The 21,990-nt window shown below is 45.5% G+C and overlaps 2 protein-coding genes across 2 annotated transcripts in view; one reads left to right on the plus strand and one right to left on the minus strand.

The window, feature by feature from the left end:
• The first annotated feature begins 7,229 nt into the window (after positions 1 to 7,229).
• Positions 7,230 to 9,861, plus strand: LOC125523699 (protein TIC 21, chloroplastic-like). Its single transcript, XM_048688767.1, has 4 exons — positions 7,230 to 7,528; positions 8,408 to 8,665; positions 8,973 to 9,176; positions 9,533 to 9,861. The coding sequence occupies exons 1-4, from the start codon at positions 7,301 to 7,303 to the stop codon at positions 9,644 to 9,646; spliced, it is 804 nt and encodes a 267-aa protein (XP_048544724.1). The 5' UTR covers positions 7,230 to 7,300; the 3' UTR covers positions 9,647 to 9,861.
• A 198-nt stretch (positions 9,862 to 10,059) lies between these two features.
• Positions 10,060 to 21,990, minus strand: part of LOC125519430 — a 47,737-nt gene continuing 35,806 nt past the window's right edge. Inside the window, exons 2-10 of the mRNA XM_048684241.1 lie at positions 13,951 to 18,937; positions 13,633 to 13,825; positions 13,389 to 13,539; positions 12,817 to 12,901; positions 12,269 to 12,356; positions 11,883 to 12,153; positions 11,765 to 11,807; positions 11,577 to 11,680; positions 10,060 to 11,034 (exon numbers count right to left, since the gene is read on the minus strand). Coding sequence (XP_048540198.1) covers positions 10,564 to 11,034; positions 11,577 to 11,680; positions 11,765 to 11,807; positions 11,883 to 12,153; positions 12,269 to 12,356; positions 12,817 to 12,901; positions 13,389 to 13,539; positions 13,633 to 13,825; positions 13,951 to 18,937 — 6,393 coding nt within the window. The 3' untranslated portion in view covers positions 10,060 to 10,563. The remainder of the gene's footprint in view (positions 11,035 to 11,576; positions 11,681 to 11,764; positions 11,808 to 11,882; positions 12,154 to 12,268; positions 12,357 to 12,816; positions 12,902 to 13,388; positions 13,540 to 13,632; positions 13,826 to 13,950; positions 18,938 to 21,990) is intronic.

The raw sequence follows: 21,990 nt of genomic DNA on the forward strand, positions 1-21,990 counted from the left end.
AAACCCCAACTAGCTTAGTTGAGGGAAAAATTTTAGATGATCATGCTTGTTTTGTGCGACACAGAATATCTGAAAAAGGGAAAACTTTACTGGATCAAATTCATCGTTTGTAATGCTATGCTTGGAATTTATGTGAAATATATTATTATACTTGTTGTTCTGAAGACCCTAAGAAACACCTTCCCTACCAATGTTTGTTTAGTGATAATGGAATTGTATCCTCTTATGCTAAGGGTGTTTATAGTTACTATGATGTTCAATAAATTGAAGAATTTGTTGCTTTTAAGGGTGCTTATGAAATTGTTTCTTTGATTGAAAAGTATGATGCTACTCTTTACAAATCTGAAAATTTTGCCATACTTAAATATTGTTGTGATAATTATGCTTCTAATGCCTATGTTGAACCATATATTGAGTACTACTCCGCTGTCCAAGAAGAGACTAATATTTTGCAGGAGTCTATGGAAGAAGAAATAGATGAAACTGTGAGCTCATTGGATGAAAAAGATGATGAGGAGAGCGAAGAACAAAAGGAGGAAGAGCGGAGTAGCTACCCGTGACCACCTTCTAATGAGAGTAACTCTTCAACTCATACGTTGTTTAATTCCCCTTCGTGCTTACCGAAGGATGATTGCTATGATGACTGTTATGATCCCATTGATTCTCTTGAAATATTCCTTTTTGATGATGCTTGCTATGCTTGTGGCTAAGATGCCAATATGAATGATGCTTATGGAGATGAACTTGCTATAGTTCCTTATGTTAAACATGAAATTATTGCTATTGCACCCACGCATGATAGTCCTATTATCTTTTCGAATTCTCCCGACTACACTATATCGGAGAAGTTTGCACTTATTAAGGATTATATTGATGGGTTGCCTCTTACCGTTGCACATGATGATTTTGATAGATATAATATGCATGTGCTTGCTGCTCCTACTTGCAATTATTATGAGAGAGGAACTATATCTCCACCTCTCTATGTTTTCAATATGATAGAATTGCAAGAAACTGTTTATACTATGCATTGGCCTTTACTAGGTGTGCATGAATTGTTCTTTTATGACATGCCGATGCATAGGAAGAGAGTTAGACTTCGTCATTACATGATATATGTTACCTTGTGCTCACCACTAAATTACAAATCATTGTTAATTAGAATTGGCTTTGATATACCTTGGGATCCGGGTGGATTCATTACTTGAGCACTATATGCCTAGCTTAATGGCTTTAAAGAAAGCGCTGCCAGGGAGACAACCCGAAAGTTTTAGAGAGTCATTTATTTCTGTTGAGTGCTTTTATATAGTTTAAAAACAACAAAAATAAAGAGGGGAACCCAAAACCTTTTCAAAAAGGAAAGCGAAAGTGAGAAAGACAAGCATTGTTGAAGTGGGAGCTAGCCTTGAACTTTGTTCATGCTCACGGAAACTTTGTAAATCTTGATTGAAACTTTTCAATAAAAATAATTATCCCCTTGTACAATTCCATTGTGTTATAAAAATAATGTGCCAAGGTTTGCCTTTAGGATGTTTACATTTGCTTGATGGTTTGTACGGTGCAGGACAGAAACTTTGGCTATAGTGCGCGATTTTACATTTTTAGCTGGAACATAAAATGGTTCTGATTCTTTTTGAAATGTCTTCCTATACAAATTGTTTATTTTTTCTAATTTTGGTAGAATTTTTCAAGTATCAGAAGTATGGTGAATGTTCATCTTATTATAGACTGTTCTATTTTAGACAGATTCTGTTTTTGTTGCATAGTTTGCTTGTTTGATGAACCTATCAATTTATATCAGTGGATTAAGCCATAAAAAAGTTATATTACAGTAGACACAATGCAAAAACAAAATATGAATTGGTTTGCAACAGTACTTAGAATAGTGATTTGCTTTATTATACTAACGGATCTTACCGAGTTTTCTGTTGGAGTTTTGTGTGGATGAAGTGGTCAATGATTGAGAAGGTCTCGATGTGAGAAGAAGGAAGAGAGGCAAGAGCTCAAGATTGGGGATGCCCGAGACATCCCAAGTAAATATTCAAGGAGACTCAAGCGTCTAAGCTTGGGGATGCTGGGGAGGCATCCCCTCTTTCTTCAACAAATATCGGTATGTTTTCGGATTCGTTTCGTTCATGCGATATGTGCAAGTCTTGGAGCGTATTTTGCATTTAGGTTTCTATTTTTCTTTTTATGCACCATGCTGGTATGAGATAGTCCTTGGTTGATTTATAGAATGCTCATTGCACTTCACTTATATCTTTTGAGTATGGCTTTATAGAATGCTTCATGTGCTTCACTTATATCATTTGAAGTTTGGATTGCCTATTTCTCTTCACTTAGACAACCGCCATTTGTAGAATGCTCTTTTGCTTCACTTATATTTGTTAGAGCACGGGCATATCTTTTGTAGAAAGAATTAAACTCTCTTGCTTCACTTATATCTATTTGGAGAGATGACAGGAACTGGTCATTCACATGGTTAGTCATAAAATCCTACATAAAACTTGTAGATCACTGAATATGATATGTTTGATTCCTTACAATAGTTTTGCGATATAAAGATGGTGATATTAGAGTCATGCTAATGGGTAGTTGTGGATTGTAGAAATACTTGTGTTGAAGTTTGTGATTCCCGTAGCATGCACGTATGGTGAACCGTTATGTAACGAAGTCGGAGCATGAGGTATTTATTGATTGTCTTCCTTATGAGTGGCGGTCAGGAACGAGCGATGGTCTTTTCCTACCAATCTATCTCCCTAGGAGCATGTGCGTAGTACTTTGTTTCGATAGCTAATAGACTTTTGCAATAAGTATGTGAGTTCTTTATGACTAATGTTGAGTCCATGGATTATACGCACTCTCACCCTTCCATCATTGCTAGCCTCTCTAGTATCGCGCAACTTTCGTCGGTACCATAAACCCACCATATACCTTCCTCAAAACAGCCACCATACCTACCTATCATGGCATTTCCATAGCCATTCCGAGATATATTGCCATGCAACTTCCATCATCATCATATACATGACTTGAGCATTCATTGTCATATTGCTTTGCATGATCGTAAGATAGCTAGCATGATGTTTTCATGGCTTGTCCATTTTTTTGATGTCATTGCTACACTAGATCATTGCACATCCCGGTACACTGCCGGAGGCATTCATATAGAGTCATACTTTGTTCTAGACATTGAGTTGTAATATTGAGTTGTAAGTAAATAAAAGTGTGATGATCATCATTATTAGAGCACTGCCCCAGTGAGGAAAGGATGATGGAGACTATGATTCCCCCATAAGTCGGGATGAGACTCCGGACGAACAAAAAGAGAAAGGCCAAAAAAGGGAAGGCCCAAAAAAAATTAAAAAAATAAAACAAAAAATGAGAGAAAAAGAGAGAAGGGGCAGTGCTACTATCCTTTTTCCACACTTGTGCTTCAAAGTAGCACCATGTTCTTCATATAGAGAGTCTCTTGAGTTATCACTTTCATATACTAGTGGGAGTTTTCATTATAGAACTTGGCTTGTATATTTCGATGATGGGCTTCCTCAAATTCCCGAGGTCTTCATGAGCAAGCAAGTTGGATGCATAACCATTTAGTTTCAGTTAGAGCTTTCATACACTTATAGCTCTAGTGCATCCGTTGCATGGTAATCCCTACTCACTCACATTGATATCTATTGATGGGCATCTCCATAGCCCGTTGATACGCCTAGTTGATGTGAGACTATCTTCTCATTTTTGTCTTCTCCACCATCATATTCTATTCCACCTATAGTGCTATGTCCATGGCTCACGCTCATGTATTGCGTGAAAGTTGAAAAGGTTTGAGAACGTCAAAAGTATGAAACAATTGCTTGGCTTGTCATTGGGGTTGTGCATGATGTGAATATTTTGTGTGGTGAAGATGGAGCATAGCCAGACTATATGATTTTGTAGGGATAACTTTCTTTGGCCATGTTATTTTGAAAAGACATGATTGCTTTATTAGTGGGCTTGAAGTATTATTGTTTTTATGTCAAATGATAGACTATTGCTTTGAATCACTCGTATCTTAATATTCATGCCATGATTAGACATATGATCAAAATTATGCTAGGTAGCATTCCACATCAAAAATTATCTTTTTTATCATTTACCTACTCGAGGACGAGCAGGAATTAAGCTTGGGGATGCTGATACGTCTCCGTCGTATCTATAATTTTTGATTGTTCCATGCCAATATTATTCAACTTTCATATACTTTTGGCAACTTTTTATACTATTTTTGGGACTAACATATTGATCCAGTGCCCAGTGTCAGTTCCTGTTTGTTGCATGTTTTTTGTTTCGCAGAATATCCATATCAAACGGAGTCCAAACGGAATAAAAACTGACGGAGATTTTTTTGGAACATATATGATTTTTGGGAAGAAGAATCCACGCGAGACGATGCTCGAGGGGCCCACGAGGTAGGGGGCGCGCCCCAGGGTGTCAGGCGCGCCCCTGACCCTCGTGGCCACCCCGTAAGGCGGTTGGAGCCCTTCTTTCACCGCAAGAAAGCTAATTTCCGGATAAAGATCGTGTCAAAATTTCAGCCCAATCGGAGTTACGGATCTCCAGGAATATAAGAAACGGTGAAAGGGAAGAATCTGAGAACGCAGAAACAGAGAGAGACAGAGAGACAGATCCAATCTCGGAGGGGCTCTCGCCCCTCCCGTGCCATGGAGGCCATGGACCAGAGGGGAAACCCTTCTCCCATCTAGGGAGGAGGTCAAGGAAGAAGAAGAAGGAGGGGGGCTCTCTCCCCCTCTCTTCCGGTGGCACCGGAGTGCCACCGGGGGCCATCATCATCACCGCGATCTACACCAACACCTCCGCCATCTTCATCAATATCTCCATCACCTTCCCCCCTCTATCTACAGCGGTCCACTCTCCCGCAACCCGCTGTACCCTCTACTTGAACATGGTGCTTTATGCTTCATATTATTATCCAATGATGTGTTGCCATCCTATGATGTCTGAGTAGATTTTCGTTGTCCTATCGGTGGTTGATGAATTGCTATGATTGATTTAATTTGCTTGTGGTTATGTTGTTGTCCTTTGGTGCCCATCATATGATTGCACGCGTGGATCACACCATAGGGTTAGTTGTATGTTGATAGGACTATGTATTGGAGGGCAAGAGTGACAGAAGCTTCAACCTAGCATAGAAATTGATGCATACGGGATTGAAGGGGGACCAATATATCTTAATGCTATGGTTGGGTTTTACCTTAATGAACGTTAGTAGTTGCGGATGCTTGCTAATGGTTCCAATCATAAGTGCATAGAATTCCAAGTCAGGGATGACATGCTAGCAGTGGCCTCTCCCACATAATACTTGCTATCGGTCTAGTAAAGTAGTCAATTGCTTAGGGGCAATTTCGCAACTCCTACCACCACTTTTCCACACTCGCTATATTTACTTTATTATTTCTTTATCTAAACAGCCCCTACTTTTTATTTACGTACTCTTTATTATCTTGCAAACCTATCCAAAAACACCTACAAAGTACTTCTAATTTCATACTTGTTCTAGGTAAAGCGAATGTCAAGCGTGCGTAGAGTTGTATCGGTGGTTGATAGAACTTGAGGGAATATTTGTTCTACCTTTAGCTCCTCGTTGGGTTCGACACTCTTACTTATCGAAAACTGTTGCGATCCCCTATACTTGTGGGTTATCAGTGATCAGTGTGTGATGGCGTTGGACTGATACTCTGGAAGTTGGGAGCGCAAATTAGAGTAACAAGAAACTTAATTTTGCTCGAGTGTTGACTGTGGTCAAGAAAAGAAGGGACTACAAGTTGTAGGTGGAGTCATATGGAGTCTTTGGAGTAGCAGCGGTTCTCATGGGATAAGCTCAAGTCCAGTGTACATGGAAGTTTGATGCATGGACAAATTCAAGATGGTGAAGAATATTCGCCAAGGTGGAGTTTGTTAGAGTTGTGTCGAATATAGTGTACAAGATAGGCTACGGTTGGACTTGAAGTTGTATTGTGTTTAGATAGGATATGGAGTCATGTTCAAGTAAGACACTTGTATCCTAGGCCTCTTTTATATAGCGGGGGTAAACACATGATGTAGCTTATGCCAACATAATTGCACGGGAGCACAGGGGAAGCCGGCGGCGTGTGCCGGTGTCGAGGACGACCTGATGTGGTATTGTCGCGGTATCTTGGGGAGGAGCGTCCATAGTCAGGCCTCGGGAATGTAGCTATATTGATGAACCTCGTTAACAAATCTTGATGTTGTTCTCGTGTAATTGCTTGACCCTCAGATGATCGATGGTATGCCTTGAATTTATTCTAACAAATCTGGCTAGGATACGAGCCCAATCATAACACAAGCTAGGATTGCGTATCGAAGCTTCTTGAATTTTCTAATTTGCTCTCACATCTCGTTGTTTTCGAGTTGCCTCTCATCTAGCTGATGTCGCAGTGGTCTATGGTAGTACTCCAGCAGCTTGCTTAAGTATTTCTTCACAAGATAGGCCCATATCCATGTGCGGAAACAGACTCATTTCTGCAACATATGTATACATAATGATGTGACCAACGTGAGATTTGTATGCATGCCAATTTGCTGACACGGAGAGAGATTTTCTGCCATATACTTTTCTACGGCCAGCGTGGATGAAGAACTCTCGTTCTAGATTCCATGTTGTGTAAGAAGCTTCCTTATCAAGAGGGCATTGACAGGCGCAAAGCAGCACGGGTGGCCTTGCCGGATTCAGGCTCACTCCGCCGTCGGTGGCGCACGATTTGCCGCCGGATCGAAACAGACACGCTGCTGTAGCGAGATAATTCGTCAAACATGACCGACTGCATGTGCCACGGTGGAGAGCTCATGGCCGAGCCAACATGGCCAGAGGCCCAATTTTTTGGTTCTATAACTATACCTAAAAAAAATTCCACCCTTTGGACGGCAAAGTGAAACCCTAGCCCATGCTTTTGGGCTGGGCCCATCGGCCCGGACTGCCCATACCTAGATGTTGTAAGCACTTGCTCCATCTTTCCATAATGTAAGACGCTTCAAAAAAGGATGTTGTAAGCACCTAGTGGTATTGTTAGTCTCAAAACGAAAAACAAAACCTAGTGGGATTGTTGATTCTAAAAGAAAAATCTAGTGGTATTATTGTGGAAAGTTTAACCACGAGTGGCACTTTTGCAAAGAAGTGGATTGTGCAGTAGGAGTAGGAGCTTCCTTGCTCTGTTCCCAAGCCAAGATCAGAATTCAGAAGTTGAGAGCCCCCCAAAAAACAAAGGGACCCACGCGCAAAATGCTCGCGCTCCTGCTCTCCCCGCCGGCGGCGCCTCCGCCGTGCCTCGCGACGCTACGGCGGCGGCCTCCCGCGCCCCGCGCCTCCTCCGCCCCCGGCCGCGCGGCGCCCGCCCTCCGCGCCGCGGCCGTCCGGCCCCGCCTCGCCGCCGCGGCGCCCGGCCCCGCCGAGCCGGAGCCCGCGCCGCTGTCCGCCGAGGAGGAGGCCGAGCGCGCCAAGCTCGCCCAGGTGCCGCCCCGCTCCCTCCCCCGTCCCCCCGCTGATCTGCTGAGCCCTAGTTAGTAGTGACAGTTTGTGATACCATCGTGCTTAGTGGGGTTCCTGTTGCCCAACCAAAAGACCAACGCCGGCTCTGCCTCCTGGTCTAGTGCCTCTGGGAAATTCAGATTCTCGCAGCCTCTTGCCGTTTGCCCGATTGCTGCACGAATGACTGGGAAACCGTGAGGTACATGCTGACACTTCAGAGTTCGTGTTCATTAAGGATATGCAGACAGAGCATGGGCAATCCTTGTTCAATCCTGCAGGGCAGCAGGCCTGATACTGAGCAGTGGGGATGTAGTTCTTCTTCCAAGCAGGGCTGATACTGGGCCAAGGGGTTGTGGGTTTTTTTCTACCAATGGGAGCTTTCCCTTCACCGCCCCCATGGGGGTGGTCCACAGGGTTCATAACTACCCCTCTTACTACGGGGCGTTTACCTAGCCAACACTTAGATACCTGCATCAACTAGTATATGTTTTGGGATGGATTTTTCTTTTCTCTCCACACGCTTAATTTGTGCATCCACTTGCTCTCTGGTTAAAGACACTTTGCTGCACACCTTTTCTTTGTTCTATCAAAATCTTCGTGCTAATGAGGTGGCTACATGACTTCAACATGATATGTCAAACTTTCAATATTATTTTATCCACGATTCCTAAAGTTGCTACTGTCGTTTTGGTATTCTACTCTTAGTATGATATCTGGCTAAAAGTTAACGCTGTAAATCAAGTGTCCAGGTGCTGTTTCAGAATATGGTTTCCATGGTCCACTGATGACATTGCTTCTCTTCATGCTGTTTACTCGGCTCATATATCATCTTTTGCTCTGTGTTTTTTTTTTGGTTTGCAGGTTAGCAAAAGGCTAGAGAAAACAGCGCGGAATTTCAAGAATTTGGGTACCCTGGCATTCTGGTCTCAGTTGGTGTGCACGACCGTTTCGGCTGGGATCTTGTCGTTCTCCGCAGTTGCTACCGGGAATGCAACATCTCCCTTTACATTCTATGCGACCGGATTTGGCATCATTGCCGCCTTTATGTCAGTGTTCCGGTCATTTGGTTACATCCGTCTTTCCAAAACGCTCAGGAGGACAGCAACCGAGCCTACAAAGGTACTCCCGTTTCCCAAATAATTGTCCCACTGCGCTATCGTTTTCTTTGCTGAAAAGCCATTGCTTCTACGCACCCACTGCCTTTGCATATAGGAGTATGTTGCATGACGTCGGACCTTGCCTACCTGTCGACAATCAACTTGATCTCATAAACACACCCAACTCATTTGATGGCATATGGTACCATAATATCATGGTACAACAATGCATCACCGCTACTTGATCTCTTTTGAAGTAACATAATATTGCTTGGTTCTGCTTATATGTGCATTTTAGCCAAAACTAAGTCGAGTGGCTCCTTCTACAGGCCCCTCCGCGTGCGGCTGTGGTTAAAAACCTGAGGAACAGTATTGTACTCAGCGTTGTCGGGATGGGTGCTGCGGTCCTCGGGATGCAGGCGACTGTTGGTGCTTTGGTAGCAAAAGCTCTCACTACCTCCTCGGTGCCCTACTACCAGGGGATATCTGCTGGCCAGAGCCCAGTTCTTGCTCTGGATGTTTTTCTCGTTCAGGTATGCATTGTGTCTTCCCTTCATTTTGATTGTTTGCAGAACGAGAAGAGCTTCCAGGGGTGGTCCTTTTCCTCCCATCTTGCAAAGTGGTCTGTTTGAGTTTTGTAATGTGATCTTTGATCTACAGGGTTAGTAACAAAATGTGCAATCTTCACAAATATAGTAATAAGAACACCTTTAAATTGTCGGAGTTAGGATCGCATTTTCTACTACACTCCTTCAAAACCTAAGAAAATATTACGCTCTCCGATCCATATGAATTGTCACTGAAACGGATGTATCTGGGGAGTAGAATATTTTTTTAACTTGGCACTTCATTTTGTGTATTAATTGCCATTGTCTCTCATCATGGACAGGCTTCAGCCAATACCATCCTCTCGCATTTTCTCGGGCTATCGAGCTCGCTGGAGCTACTGCGGTCCGTGACAATCTCTCCAGCGGATGCCGGCCCCGTCCCTCGACCGGCATGAGCTACATACAAACACGGCATGCGGCTCCTGTTTTTTTTCAACTTTTTTGGTTCCGCAACTGTATTCTGGCAGCAGCTTTTTTTTTTCATTCTTCCTTTTTGTGTGTAGATCTTCTCGTTTGGTGACAAGTATCAGTATGTCCAGCTAGCTTGATTTTGCTCATGTGCAACTATCTACATATACTTGATGAAGAAAAAGAAATCGGTGCTGTCGAACCTCTGCTTATTACTTCAAACATATGTAGAGAAGTACTCCTGTACACGCCTACGTTTTGCGCCATCTGCTGATAACATAACTATCTGATACACGAACGGCATACCACTATACCAGCGTGTGACAACCATGGATGCCAAACACCCATGGGGCTATGGTCCACAGGTACACGCACAGGAAAACAGGCTCACAAGGCAAGCTTGAAATAAAGTTGCATTGCTTCTTTCACAGATATGATATGTGTTTTTACATTCAACACACAGGTAATACAGCCAGTTGCTCCCACTCTATGTTTGAGACAATGTAACCTATGCATAAGTACAAGATGAATGGAAACGAGATGTTAAAAAAGGAAAGAAAAAAGGATGACAAGGCATGTTTTCCCTATCTATATATGGATATGTCGAAGAGAAAACCCAGTCAGCGCCGCAGCTTGGTGTGGCGCAGCAAAGCACTATATCAACAGCGGGTATCCGAAATAACCGAAAAACTTGTCAAACCCTTGTTCTTCTCGCCGGTCCGAGTCAGCTTGAGCACCAATCTGCATGTCCAAAACTTGAATCCCCTTAGCACTGTCCCATCAGCCATCAAACTCTTTACCCTCATGATCCGAAGCGGCTTTGCTTGTGCATCAAGATTATGAAGGCCCGCATGCTGAAATGTTGAACTTTCCCCTGGTCCAAGTTCAAGCAGCAGTTAGCCTGTCACACTCTTGCCGTTCTCATGATCCGAAGAGGTTTGATTAGTGCATCAAGATCATCAGCCTCCGTGCCAAGTTCCCCTGAGTCCAGTTCCATCAGCTGTATGCCGTCCGGCGCATCAACACTCTGTATGCTGTCCGGCGCATCAACACTCTGTATGCTGTCCAGCGCATCAACGCCTTCTTCACCATCAATGTCAAGTGTGATAAAGTCAGTGAAGTCCCCACCTGAGAAAATATCATGTTGCTGTTTCTGTCTGTCATCTTGGCCTGAAGAAACTTTGCTTGTCTCGCTGTCATGTCTAATGCTGGTGTCAAAATACCGTCCCCAGCTACTGTTTTGGGGGGTGTCTGGTCTGCTTCTCTTAGGTTTGATTGTCTTCTTGGTGGGGTGATGAAGTTTGCACGTAGATTGTTGTGGGCACTCTCCTGTTGCCTCAAAGACTGGGCATGTGTAGCTGTGCTTTTTACGACACTGCTTGTAACAGAGGATTAATTCAAGACCATGAAAAGATTAGCAATGGAAGCCCCAAAAAGATCATGGAAGCCCCAAAGTTCAAAAGCTGAACCTGGTTGCAATGCAAAACCATGCAAAACTACACTGCAAGCATATCTGGCACAAACAAGTTCCAATAACAAAAAAGAACAACCTACTAACAAAATCTTCATTTTGATAACCTATCAACAGTTAAACGCTAAACCACCCACTGGATAATCCTCGTTGCCACGACTAAGAACATGCATGTCCTCCTAGATCCCAGCAAAAACACAAGAAGTCTCATGCAGTAAATTATACCTACCAAGAACTTTAAATTAATAATACTAAATGATTGGCAGGAGGGTAGGGCATATTATAGTTTACATCACATTCTGTAAGGGACATTTTTCACAATGGTTCAGTCTGGGTTTTTTTTTGGCAAGTTAACTATCAGCTTTTGAGGACAATGCTGAATTCCACCCCCTAGCAATAGTAATACTTGAATAAGATTGAAAGATTTCAGTAGTATCATTAAGTACCTCATCACCATCTGCACAGTATCCCTTTAGAAAATCTTCACAGGCAGGAGCCTTAGAGTTCACTTTCACATGCCTATAGGGACAAGCTGTGTTGGTACAGAGACCTGCCAGAATACAAATCTTATGATCAAGAAAAATGTTGCAGAAACAAAATTCTAAAATGATGCACTGCGAATGAAATGAATCACCTTTCAGAAAATAAGAACAGTCTTGCATTCTTTCCGGGAGGACCTGCAGAACATACTCTTACAATGAAAGAAGTGTCAAATGCAAGATAGGCAATAGAATCAAGAAGAAATGTCTTACCTTGTGAGTGAGTTTACAGCTAGTATCAGAACACAGGCCTTTAAGAAATTTAGTGCAAATAGTCACTTTAGCAGGGTCATGAATATAGCGACACTCGCCCTTAGGCTTCTTGCACTCGCCAAACCGAGTGAAGAATTGACAGTACTGTCGTTTCTTTGCCAGGCGTGATCTAACAGTGTGCAAACTCCATCGAACTTTCTCATTTGCTAGCATGCGAGTTACTTTTTTGGGGTTTCTAACCAGTTGGTTACCTTTGCTAACACGCACATATCTGTTTCAGAATAAAGAGAATCAGAGAATAAATCAAAGTTGAAAGATCCTAGATGCAAACAAGTTCTATTTTAAGACAGCATCATGCAAGCAATAGCATATGGTCAAAAAGATACCCATTGCAAGTTGATGACCTCCTCAAATCTGAAGATGCTTGATTGTTGTTTCTTAACTGATTGCCGGCAACAGATAAAGAGTATTGATCTGCAAATTTTGACCAATATCAAGTAAAAACAAAAAATTATATACTGACCAGATGAATGATCAGTGTCGTTACATCCACTGGAAGCACTGCTATATGCAATTACTATTAACCAATAAGAGAAGGTCCTTAAATTATGGCATAAGAGAGCATGTCTCATGCACTGCACTTCAAAATGGAATCGCCACAAAGTGATGATTTAGCTAACTAAGACCAGCAGTAAAATGTCCAGCCAGTAGGTAATTCAACTTTAGACTTGTAATATAGTGGACCACAGAAGTATTATAGAATAAAAATGCAACTGGGAATCTGTCTTGCAATATGGTGTAGCATGGAAGTTATGTTATTACACTAAAAAAGAGCAATTGAGAAGCAGGAGCAGCCAAACTTATGTATCTCACGTATAAATTATTTTAGCAGTTGAGTCATTCTTCTGTAGTGGCAATAAGTTTAACACATTACCATTTCTTCCAGTATAATGGAGATATTGCCGTTTCCGTTTTTCTCCTCTCTTTTTCTCAACGTCAGCAACTGCCAATGTAGCCTCCTGCAATCCAGGTTGTAACTTTATAAAATGCACCATATATGCACTACACAATAATGTGGTCTTGATATGTAAATGGTTAAATGCATTTTCAAAAGTTGGTTGCATGGCTGCTCTTATGACTAGTTAAATAGCAGTCAAGTATAATCAGCACTAATATAGGCAAGAATCAGCATTCTCGTTAGACATTAGCCGACAAAGTAGTTAGAAACTTCTTGAGAGACAAAAAAATTCAACCAGTAACATAAATCAAGTCGTCTCCCAAATACTTCTTGTGGGCTTCCCATCAGAACATAATACAACAACAGCAACAGCAACAGCAACAACAACAACAACAACAACAACAACAAAGCCTTTAGTCCCAAACAAGTTGGGGTAGGCTAGAGGTGAAACCCATCAGAACATAATGATCTGATGAAAATAACTCCAACTGGCTCTTACGGAATACTGAATACGAAAAAATATGCACAAAGAATATCAATTAAGTTACCTCGTTAACCTTTTGAGAACGCTTCTCAAGAGATCGTGACCATTTCAAACTTGATCCACCAACACTTAACACGCCAGATTTCCGTATAGAGAATCCATTAGTTGAGACAGTATAAATCATATCTCTCTTCTTGGTTTGTAATAGTTTTCTGCTACATGATAAGGGGCAAAGACTTGCTATAAACAAATTGAATGAATGGCTCAATAGAGAAAGAAAGAAGTTCAGGCTAGTCTGCTAATGTTACCTGACTATTCGTAAGGAGCTCACATTCTGAGTGTGACTGTTTCTAAAATTCTTGCAGTATATTTTTCTTTTCCATGGAAGAATACGTGGGAAGGCCTTCGCATAACTAGTTCCCGCAGATCCTTTCCTCTGTGGTTGTTGCCCACTGAGTGTCCACACGTGCGAGGAAGTTCCCATATTATTTGTCCGAAGAGCTGCATTTAGAAAAGTTTGAGCAAATGGTAGTTTAATGAATTAGCATTGCTTTCTTATTCAAGTATAAGGTTGCAGTTGTGGTATGCCTCAGAAGGAAAACAAAGAATACAAGAAAACAGAATACCTTTATGTGGTCTCTCCTTTAAACCATTGATACTGTTGTTCGAGGATGCAATTTGTACATTACTCTCACCTGAATTTAAGCTCTCAGCAGGTGCAATCTCTTTTGTATTCTGACCATCAGAGGAAGATGAACTCAAAATAATCTGATTTTTCCGCTTCTTGAAATATAAATCAGAGGCTGTGGGTGGCTGCTGTGATAAAACCTTATCTGTAGAACTTTTAGTCGGGTCATCAGGGTGCTGCCTCTGTGCAGCAACCAATTGATTTGATTTCGGTCTAACATAAACCACTTTACTAGCATCTGAGGGTTCAGGTGTTTGTGCACTTTTAATGCTTGGGGTATCAACACCTGAGTTTAATTGCCTAGCCGAATCTTCTTTTTCAGTTTCAGGAACATGCTGCTTGGGCAAAGTTTTAGGCAACTGCTCTGGGAGGCTTGTGGTTGAATTGATGGATTTGGCATGAAGTGGTAAAGGAGGAGTCTTAGGTCTTTCAACTGTAAAGCTCAAACGTGCTGCAGAATCATTTGAATCAACTTTCCTGACAAAGTTCATGCTTCTCCTCATCACAGGCTTATTCAACTTATTCTGAGTATCCAGACTAGAAGAATGAGAAAGTTTTCCTGTTGCTGGATTTCTAATAAGGGCGTTACCCTTGCGTATATAAGAGTTTTGAGTTTTGTCATTCCGCCTTGGTGGTTGTTTAGGCGGTAATCCTGAAGGCTGTGAACTGGGCAAAGATGTAGAAGATGTCATGTCACCACGATGCCATGTCTTGTGCCTTGGATTTGAACTTGCACGAGGAGGCTCTCGGGATGAACTGGGCAAATTCGCCCGTTTAGGAGCTACCTTGGGAGGCATAGAGCTTGTACAATTCATCTGAGGAGACTTCCCCACAGGGTTTCCAACCGAGTCCAATCCTGCTCTCCTGCTATCCTCCTTTGGTGCTAAGACTGGCAAACTAATAGAAGGTAAAGTAGATTTGCATGGTTGATGATCCTTTTTAGCTTCTGACACAATGGATTCAATCCAAGAAGACAACAAATCTCGCTTTGTGCTTGAGTTAACCACAGAACCTTCAGTATTACTGTTATAGGTATTATTATCTGGCTCAACAGATACCTGAGGAGAAAGCGTTGTATCCATCACATCAGTAGATTCCACAGCTGGGATGGCAGGTTCAATTGGGTTACCCACAGGATTATCCACCATCTGATGATCATGTTGATCAACAACATTTATTGAACTAATAGAGTGCAAACCAGAGAGAACTACCTCCCCATGTTTCTCAACATCACCACTGATTCCTTTATTACTGTCATAGGTATTATCCGGCTCAACAGATACCTGAGGAGAAACTAGCTCTGCATCCATCACATCAATAGATTCTACAGCTGGGATAGCAGGTTCAGTTGGGTTGCCCACAGAAATATCCACCATTTGATTATCATGTTGATCTACAACATTTATTGAACTAATAGAGTGCAAACCCGAGAGAACTATCTCACCATGTTTCTCAACAACGCCACTGATCTCTTTGGGTGTCAATGAGTCTGACTGAGGCATATCACTACCAGATACAGATAGCCTAATGCTGTTAACCTGACTAGAGAAAGCATCCACACTTCCACACTGCTCCAAACCTTGTGCAGTATCATGATCCTGACTAACAGAAGTGTCATTATCCACGCTCTGATCCAAACCTATCCTATCTTTCCTAACAGTAGCATCGTTAGTCACAAACTGCTCAGACATAGCAATGCTGTTGACCGCTGGCGGTAAAGTCAGCCAATTTTGAGAACCTACACCAACTGAGTCATCATCAGCCACACCTTTTTGTTTTACAAGACTATCAAATTCTGACACTGTGGAAACATCTAATCCTTTCTGCCCTTCCAGCAGCTCATGGTTTTCCTTGAGCTGTCGCTCACTTTCGATGTTATTACTGAAATAGAAATTACTGCCAAGTGTCAAAGTTGTAGGAACAGACTGCTCGCTGTTACCAGAAGATGAAGATTCACGGGAATGTGCCAAGGGAAAATCAATCTCGGGAGACAGATGACCTCTATGAAGATTGATCAGTTCTGCTACCTGAGCTGTAGCACCCCTTTCTATACCATTATTCAAAACAATATCCCGGGTTAAATCCTCCATAAGATCATCATCTAATGGTGGCACATTCATGCTTTCAACATTTCTGGAACATGACAGATTAAAGAAATCTCTACCTTCAACTTCCATGGGAGCATCTGTTTCATTGAAAGCAGTTCCGTCATTGAGAAGATCTTCCTTGTGGCTATTGCCGAATCCACCAGCTAAATTAAATTCTGGAGTGCTCCCAGAATTACATGTGGTGGTAGCATGTCTTTCAGTTGACCCCATGAGGCTTTTGCCCACTTTCCTCCCAACAAACTTGCTCATGGTAGTTTCTGATGTATCAGGAGCTTCCAAGTGGTGTATTGTTTTCAAAGTGTTAGTTTGACATAATTCTATGGGGATTTGGCTCTCTTTGGTCCTGGTATCCTCATTCACATCGAGTTCCCTTGTATTAGAAATCTTCACATGGTGTGCCACAGAAACATTACCAATACTATTTTCACCTAAACCAGTCAGAATCATACCCTCACCTTTCTGAGCACCCTTTCTCTTGCATATAGTAACTTCTGGTGTACTACTTACACGGCGAACATCCTCTTCGCTTGTGTTAATCAAGATGTCATTGTCTTCCCTCCTAGCATCCTCACTTCCAGAAATTTCTGCCGTATCATGATTTACAGTAACTCCATTTGTGCAAACAGTGTTTTTTTTACTGACATTCTTAGGAGCTCTGCTCTCTTTCATGCTAGATTCTGTATGCCTATTAGAAATTCTCAGAGGATTACTTGTAACTGCAGCACTCGTTTCACCTGAAAGAGGCATGATTTCACCCTCCTCCTGATAATTATCATTCGTAGACACCAAAGTTGCACTCCTAACACCTGAATCCATGGAGCTCCTATCTCCTTTCCCAGGATGCTCACTTCGTCTTGTAGCAAGTGCTTCTGTAGATTTAATGGCTGAAGCAGCAATAGTATCACCTCGACCCATGGAGCTTCTATTGTCTTCCTTTCCAAGGTGCTTACTCCCACTACGATTTGTTGAATCAAGAATTTTCTTGGACTCGATGGCTGAAGTGGCTTTCCTTTTACGTGGATTTATCGAGTTGCTATTTTCACCCTTCTGGACATTCACACCATTACCAGCTCCAGCTGTACCACTAGTGCTTACCATATTATGTTCAGATACAGTATCCTTTTCCAGCGATGAGGTTATGATTTCACCCTCTTCTTTTTCAGAAGCATTTGCAATAGCATCAATATTATCCCTCTTCTCAGATACAATTTCGCTACTAATTTGTTTATCCTTGCCAACAATCCTCCTCACAATCTTCTTGATAACTATCTTCTTCACTTTCTTGACACCAGCCACAGGACGACCAGCTAAGCCCAGACTTTTACTAGGGGAATCTGACACATTCTCCTGAACATTATCATGCTTCCCAGGAAGCTTCTCAACAAACCCTTCTTTTTCCTTGGACTCCGGTGAAGGTTTCACAAGAACTGAGGACAACACCTTCCTAACATTCTTTCCAGCATCCTTCTGTATTACTTTAGTGCTGTCAACCTCATTACTACCAGCACTTTTTGCCTTGCAGTCCACAGAGATCACGCTGGCCAATCCCTTTGAAGCAGAGCCGGCAGTGCTCGACTTGGCTGGTGAAATATGCAAGGCCTTTGGCGGTGGCGGTGGCGGCGGCCGTGTAGCAGCAGCAGGGCCCTCCTCTATCCTCTGCCACACAGAAAGTCTCCTTGGGGCAGGCTCCTTCTGCGGAGTGCGCCTCGGATGCGCGACAATGGTGGCACGTGGCGAGCGCGGCGAGCCACGCTCGCCAGACAGCGTTGACGTCTGTGAAACCATCTGAATCTTCCTGCTGCCCTTGCTGTCGCTGTGTGTTGAGAAGCTCTCGTGGCTGTAGCCAGGATGCGCAGGGGCCCTATCTACAAAGCTGTCAACCGCGGCGTAGCTGGCATGGGGCTGCTGCCTCTGATGGCGTGAAGGCAGCGGGCCAGAGCTGGAGGTGCTCTCGATGTCGACCCGGTCATGTAAGGCGCACCGCTGCTTCTTGCGCGGGCTGGGCGGCGGCGAGAGACGGTGGTGGTGGGGGGACGTGTATCTGCGCCTGTCGTCCTCAGGCTCCTGGTGAGCAGGGGCGTATCTGCGCCTGTCTTCCTCTGGCTCCTGGTGAGCAGGGGGGTATCTGCGCCTGTCTTCCTCTGGCTCCTGGTGAGCAGGGGCGTATCTGCGCCTGTCGTCCTCGGGCTCCTGGTGAGCAGGGGCGAATCTGCGCCTGCGCTCCTCAGGGTCCTCCCACGGGGGCTGCTGATGCTGCTGTTGATGGTGGTGGTGGTGGTGCTGCTGCTGCTGCTGTTGATGGTGGTGCTGTGGCTGCTGATGCTGCTGGTGGTGGTGCTGGTGCTGGTGGTGGTGCCCAGCGTTGCGGCGGAACTCCTCGTCGGGGTGGCGCTGGTGGCCGTGGAAGTGGGGGAGCGGGCGAGCTGTGGTACGGGGGCGGTGGCGGGGGCGGGGTGGAGTAGGCCTCGGGAGGAGGAGGCGGGGAGGGGCCGCGTAGGCGGGACGGTGCGGCGGCGGCGGCGGCAGGGGGGGAGGCGGGGCAGCTGCTGGTTGTGGTAGTGGTGGAGGCGCGGGTGGTGGTCGGAGGGGGGCGGGTGGTGGTACGGCGGCGGCGGGAAGGCCTCGTACGGGTCGTACTGCTCGTGCCTGGACCGCACGGGCCCGCCGCCCCCTCCCGGCGCGAAGTGGCCGCCGTTGTGGTGGTGGTGGTGCTGCTGGGCGGGGTAGTAGTGCCCGCCGCCGCCGCCGCGGCGGTGGTCGTAGGGCGGGGCCGGATCCATGGCCGCGCGCCGAGTCGCCGGTGGGGGGAGGGGAATTCTAGGGTTTGCGCGAGATCTCTCGCGGGTGGGGAAATCGGCTTTGGCTTTGCTTGTGTTGCTCTGCTTGCTTGGCCAGCCGGCAAGGAGACGGCAGGAGCTGGGGGTGGCTGGCGCTAGGGTTTGGGGTGGGGTGGGATCGGATCTGTGGATGGCGTCGGCCGGCGGCGGTGGGCGGGGCGCGTGCGTACGGTGCGGCGCCAGGGTTGGGTTGGCCTTAATACTAGGTAGGTAGGCCGGTTCGCATCGGCTAGGCAAGGCAAGGCACGCGACCTGTTCCGACGGTCGAGGATGTCCGGCGACGGCCGGACCCTGACCCTTCTCTCCCACGTGCCACATGCGTGACTTGCCCTTGCCTTCTCTTTTCTTTTTCTTTTTTTTCAAGGGCCGACTAGTGTCTTCTCCTCCGGCGGTCCACTCCCCATGCTCCGTCGGCCAACGACGATGCGAAGGTGATGGCTGCAGTGAGGAACAGGTCGGTTCGTCGCGCGCCCTCTAACCATGGGGGGAGGGGGAGGCTGGTCTGGCAAAGGCGATGGCCACAGCTGGGTAGAGCTCGGTTTGTCGCGCCCCTCGGGGGAGGGGGGGGGGAGGAGATGAGAGGTGGCGGGATGGCCATCGGAGGAGGGTGAGGGGCACCACGACGGCAAGGTGTGAGGAGTGTTGGGGTGGTCAAGACTCAGGACGACGGGCTAGCAAAGATTCGATAAGGCAAAAAGGTGACGAAGGTCAGTTAGGACGGTAAAAATAGAGTGATGATATCATGTCGTCGTCGAACTGGGTCTGTTATGATTCAAGGGGTCGACAAGAACCCGCGTGGACAAGGCTAACTAGTAAGAATGTTATGGAGTTACCCATCACATTGGTTTGCTTTAACTGTTGGTAAAATAAAATGGAGCATGCATCAATATGGTGTGTTTGGACAGACAACTCCCATATAGGTCCAGGAGTTGATGTATACTTCCTATGTCCGGGTTTGTTGGACCAGAGGGCCGGCGAAGGCCGCTGGTATTTATAAGGCCACCTCGATTATAGTGCTTAGTTAATCAAGGGAATCAATAGCTTTCTATTGTGTGCAATGCGCGGTTTAATCGTGGTGTCTCTCTCTGAAAGGGCATGCAAGGCTTTTGTATACGTAATCGCGTGGGGATGCATGTGTGCCGAGTAAATTAGGGGGTTATCGAGGAATTTATATGAGTAAATTTCCCACGTTAGTTGGTGGTTTCCATATAGTTATCTCCACACGTATTACCATGATCTTGCCTCTCTTGGTTGAGAAGATGCGAGAACGCAAACCAAGTGAAGATTGAGGGAGTGAACTAATGAGATGTGGTGATTCTCGTGGAGGTTGTATCTAGCATAAGCCACTATTTTTTTGTCCATTGATTTGGGGCCCCATTAGCAAAAAAAAATTTGCCATGGTGGGCCAAAGAAACAATACCATGTGGAGCGCCGGAAGGGCTTCATATACTAGTTCAAGTTTTAGAAAGTTTGTAGTAAGAAAGTGGGTCAAAGCACCATCAGGCAGGCACACATCGGGTAAGAGCACAATATGTGTAATGCTCATCGATAGATTGTAAAGAAAAATAACACGACTCATGGACACAAGTGGCATGGATGATTGTAAGGTCATTTCCCTACTTTGTGTTTTGGAGGATGATGACAACCCTTTATTGACCTAATCTTATGCTAAGTGTTTCAGGTTTCGGTTTTAGGTCTTCTTCGGTTAGCTATTCTCTTTGAAGAAAAAAGGATCGAAGGCGATGTTTTCTACACGTTTGTTTATCTCTTTTGGTCATAGGGAACCCGTACTATCAGGAGGGAATCCACATTGCAAAGTGTTGGGGGTATCCATTCACGTACACTTACCTCACCCCTCTCTTGTCTTCCCCTTCCTTCCTACTGTCTACTGTGGGCTCCAACGGTTGTACCGCTCTCCGGAGCGGTTGTACCGCTAGGTCTTGGCGCTGACCAGCTTTGTTCGAGCGGTTGTACCGCTGCTTCCGGGCGGTGGTACCGCCAATGCTCAACAAGGACTAGGGCGGTTGTTCCAGCCAGGCACCGCCCAAGTACCGGTCTGGCCTCTGTTTTGATGCGGTACTCGTGCGGTGGTGGCCCGGTTGGTCCGGTCGTACCGGTACCACTGGGGTCCGGAGCGGTTCTACCGCTCATGACTTAGCCGCTCGAGCGCTCGAGGCCATGCGGTTGCACCGGCCCGGTACCGCTCGATTACCGCACTCAGGGGTGACTCCCTTCTGTGTTGGGGAACGTAGCAGAATTTTAAAATTTTCTACGCATCACCAAGATCAATCTATGGAGTCATCTAGCAACGAGGGAGAGGGGAGTGCATCTGCATACCCTTGTAGATCGTGCGCGGAAGCGTTCAAGAGAACGGGGTTGATGGAGTCGTACTCGTCGTGATCCAAATCACCGATGACCTAGCGCCGAACGGACGGCACCTCCGCGTTCAACACATGTACGGTTGGGAAGACGTCTCCTCCAACTTGATCCAGCAAGGGGGAAGGAGAGGTTGATGAAGATCCAGCAGCACGACGGCGTGGTGGTGGAAGCAACGGTGATCTCGGCAGGGCTTCGCCAAGCACAGGGGGATGGAGGAGTGTCACGGGAGGGAGAGGGAGAGGCCAGGGGCTAGGGTGCGGCTGCCCTCCCTCCCTCCCACTATTTATAGGACCCCTAGGGGGGCGCCGGCCCTAGGAGATGCCATCTCCAAGGGGGGGCGGCGGCCAAGGGGGGTGGAGTGCCCCCCAAGCCAAGTGGGGCCCCCCACCCCTAGGGTTTCGAACCCTAGGCGCAGGGGGAGGCCCAAGGGGGGCGCACCAGCCCACTAGGGGCTGGTTCCCCTCCCACTTCAGCCCATGGGGCCCTCCGGGATAGGTGGCCCCACCCGGTGGACCCCCGGGACCCTTCCGATGGTCCCGGTACAATACCGATTACCCCCGAAACTTTCCCGATGGCCGAAACTTGACTTCCTATATATAAATCTTCACCTCCGGACCATTCCGAAACTCCTCGTGACGTCCGGGATCTCATCCG

Source organism: Triticum urartu, chromosome 7 (genome assembly GCF_003073215.2).
Source record: "Triticum urartu cultivar G1812 chromosome 7, Tu2.1, whole genome shotgun sequence".
NCBI classification, from domain to species: Eukaryota; Viridiplantae; Streptophyta; class Magnoliopsida; order Poales; family Poaceae; genus Triticum; species Triticum urartu.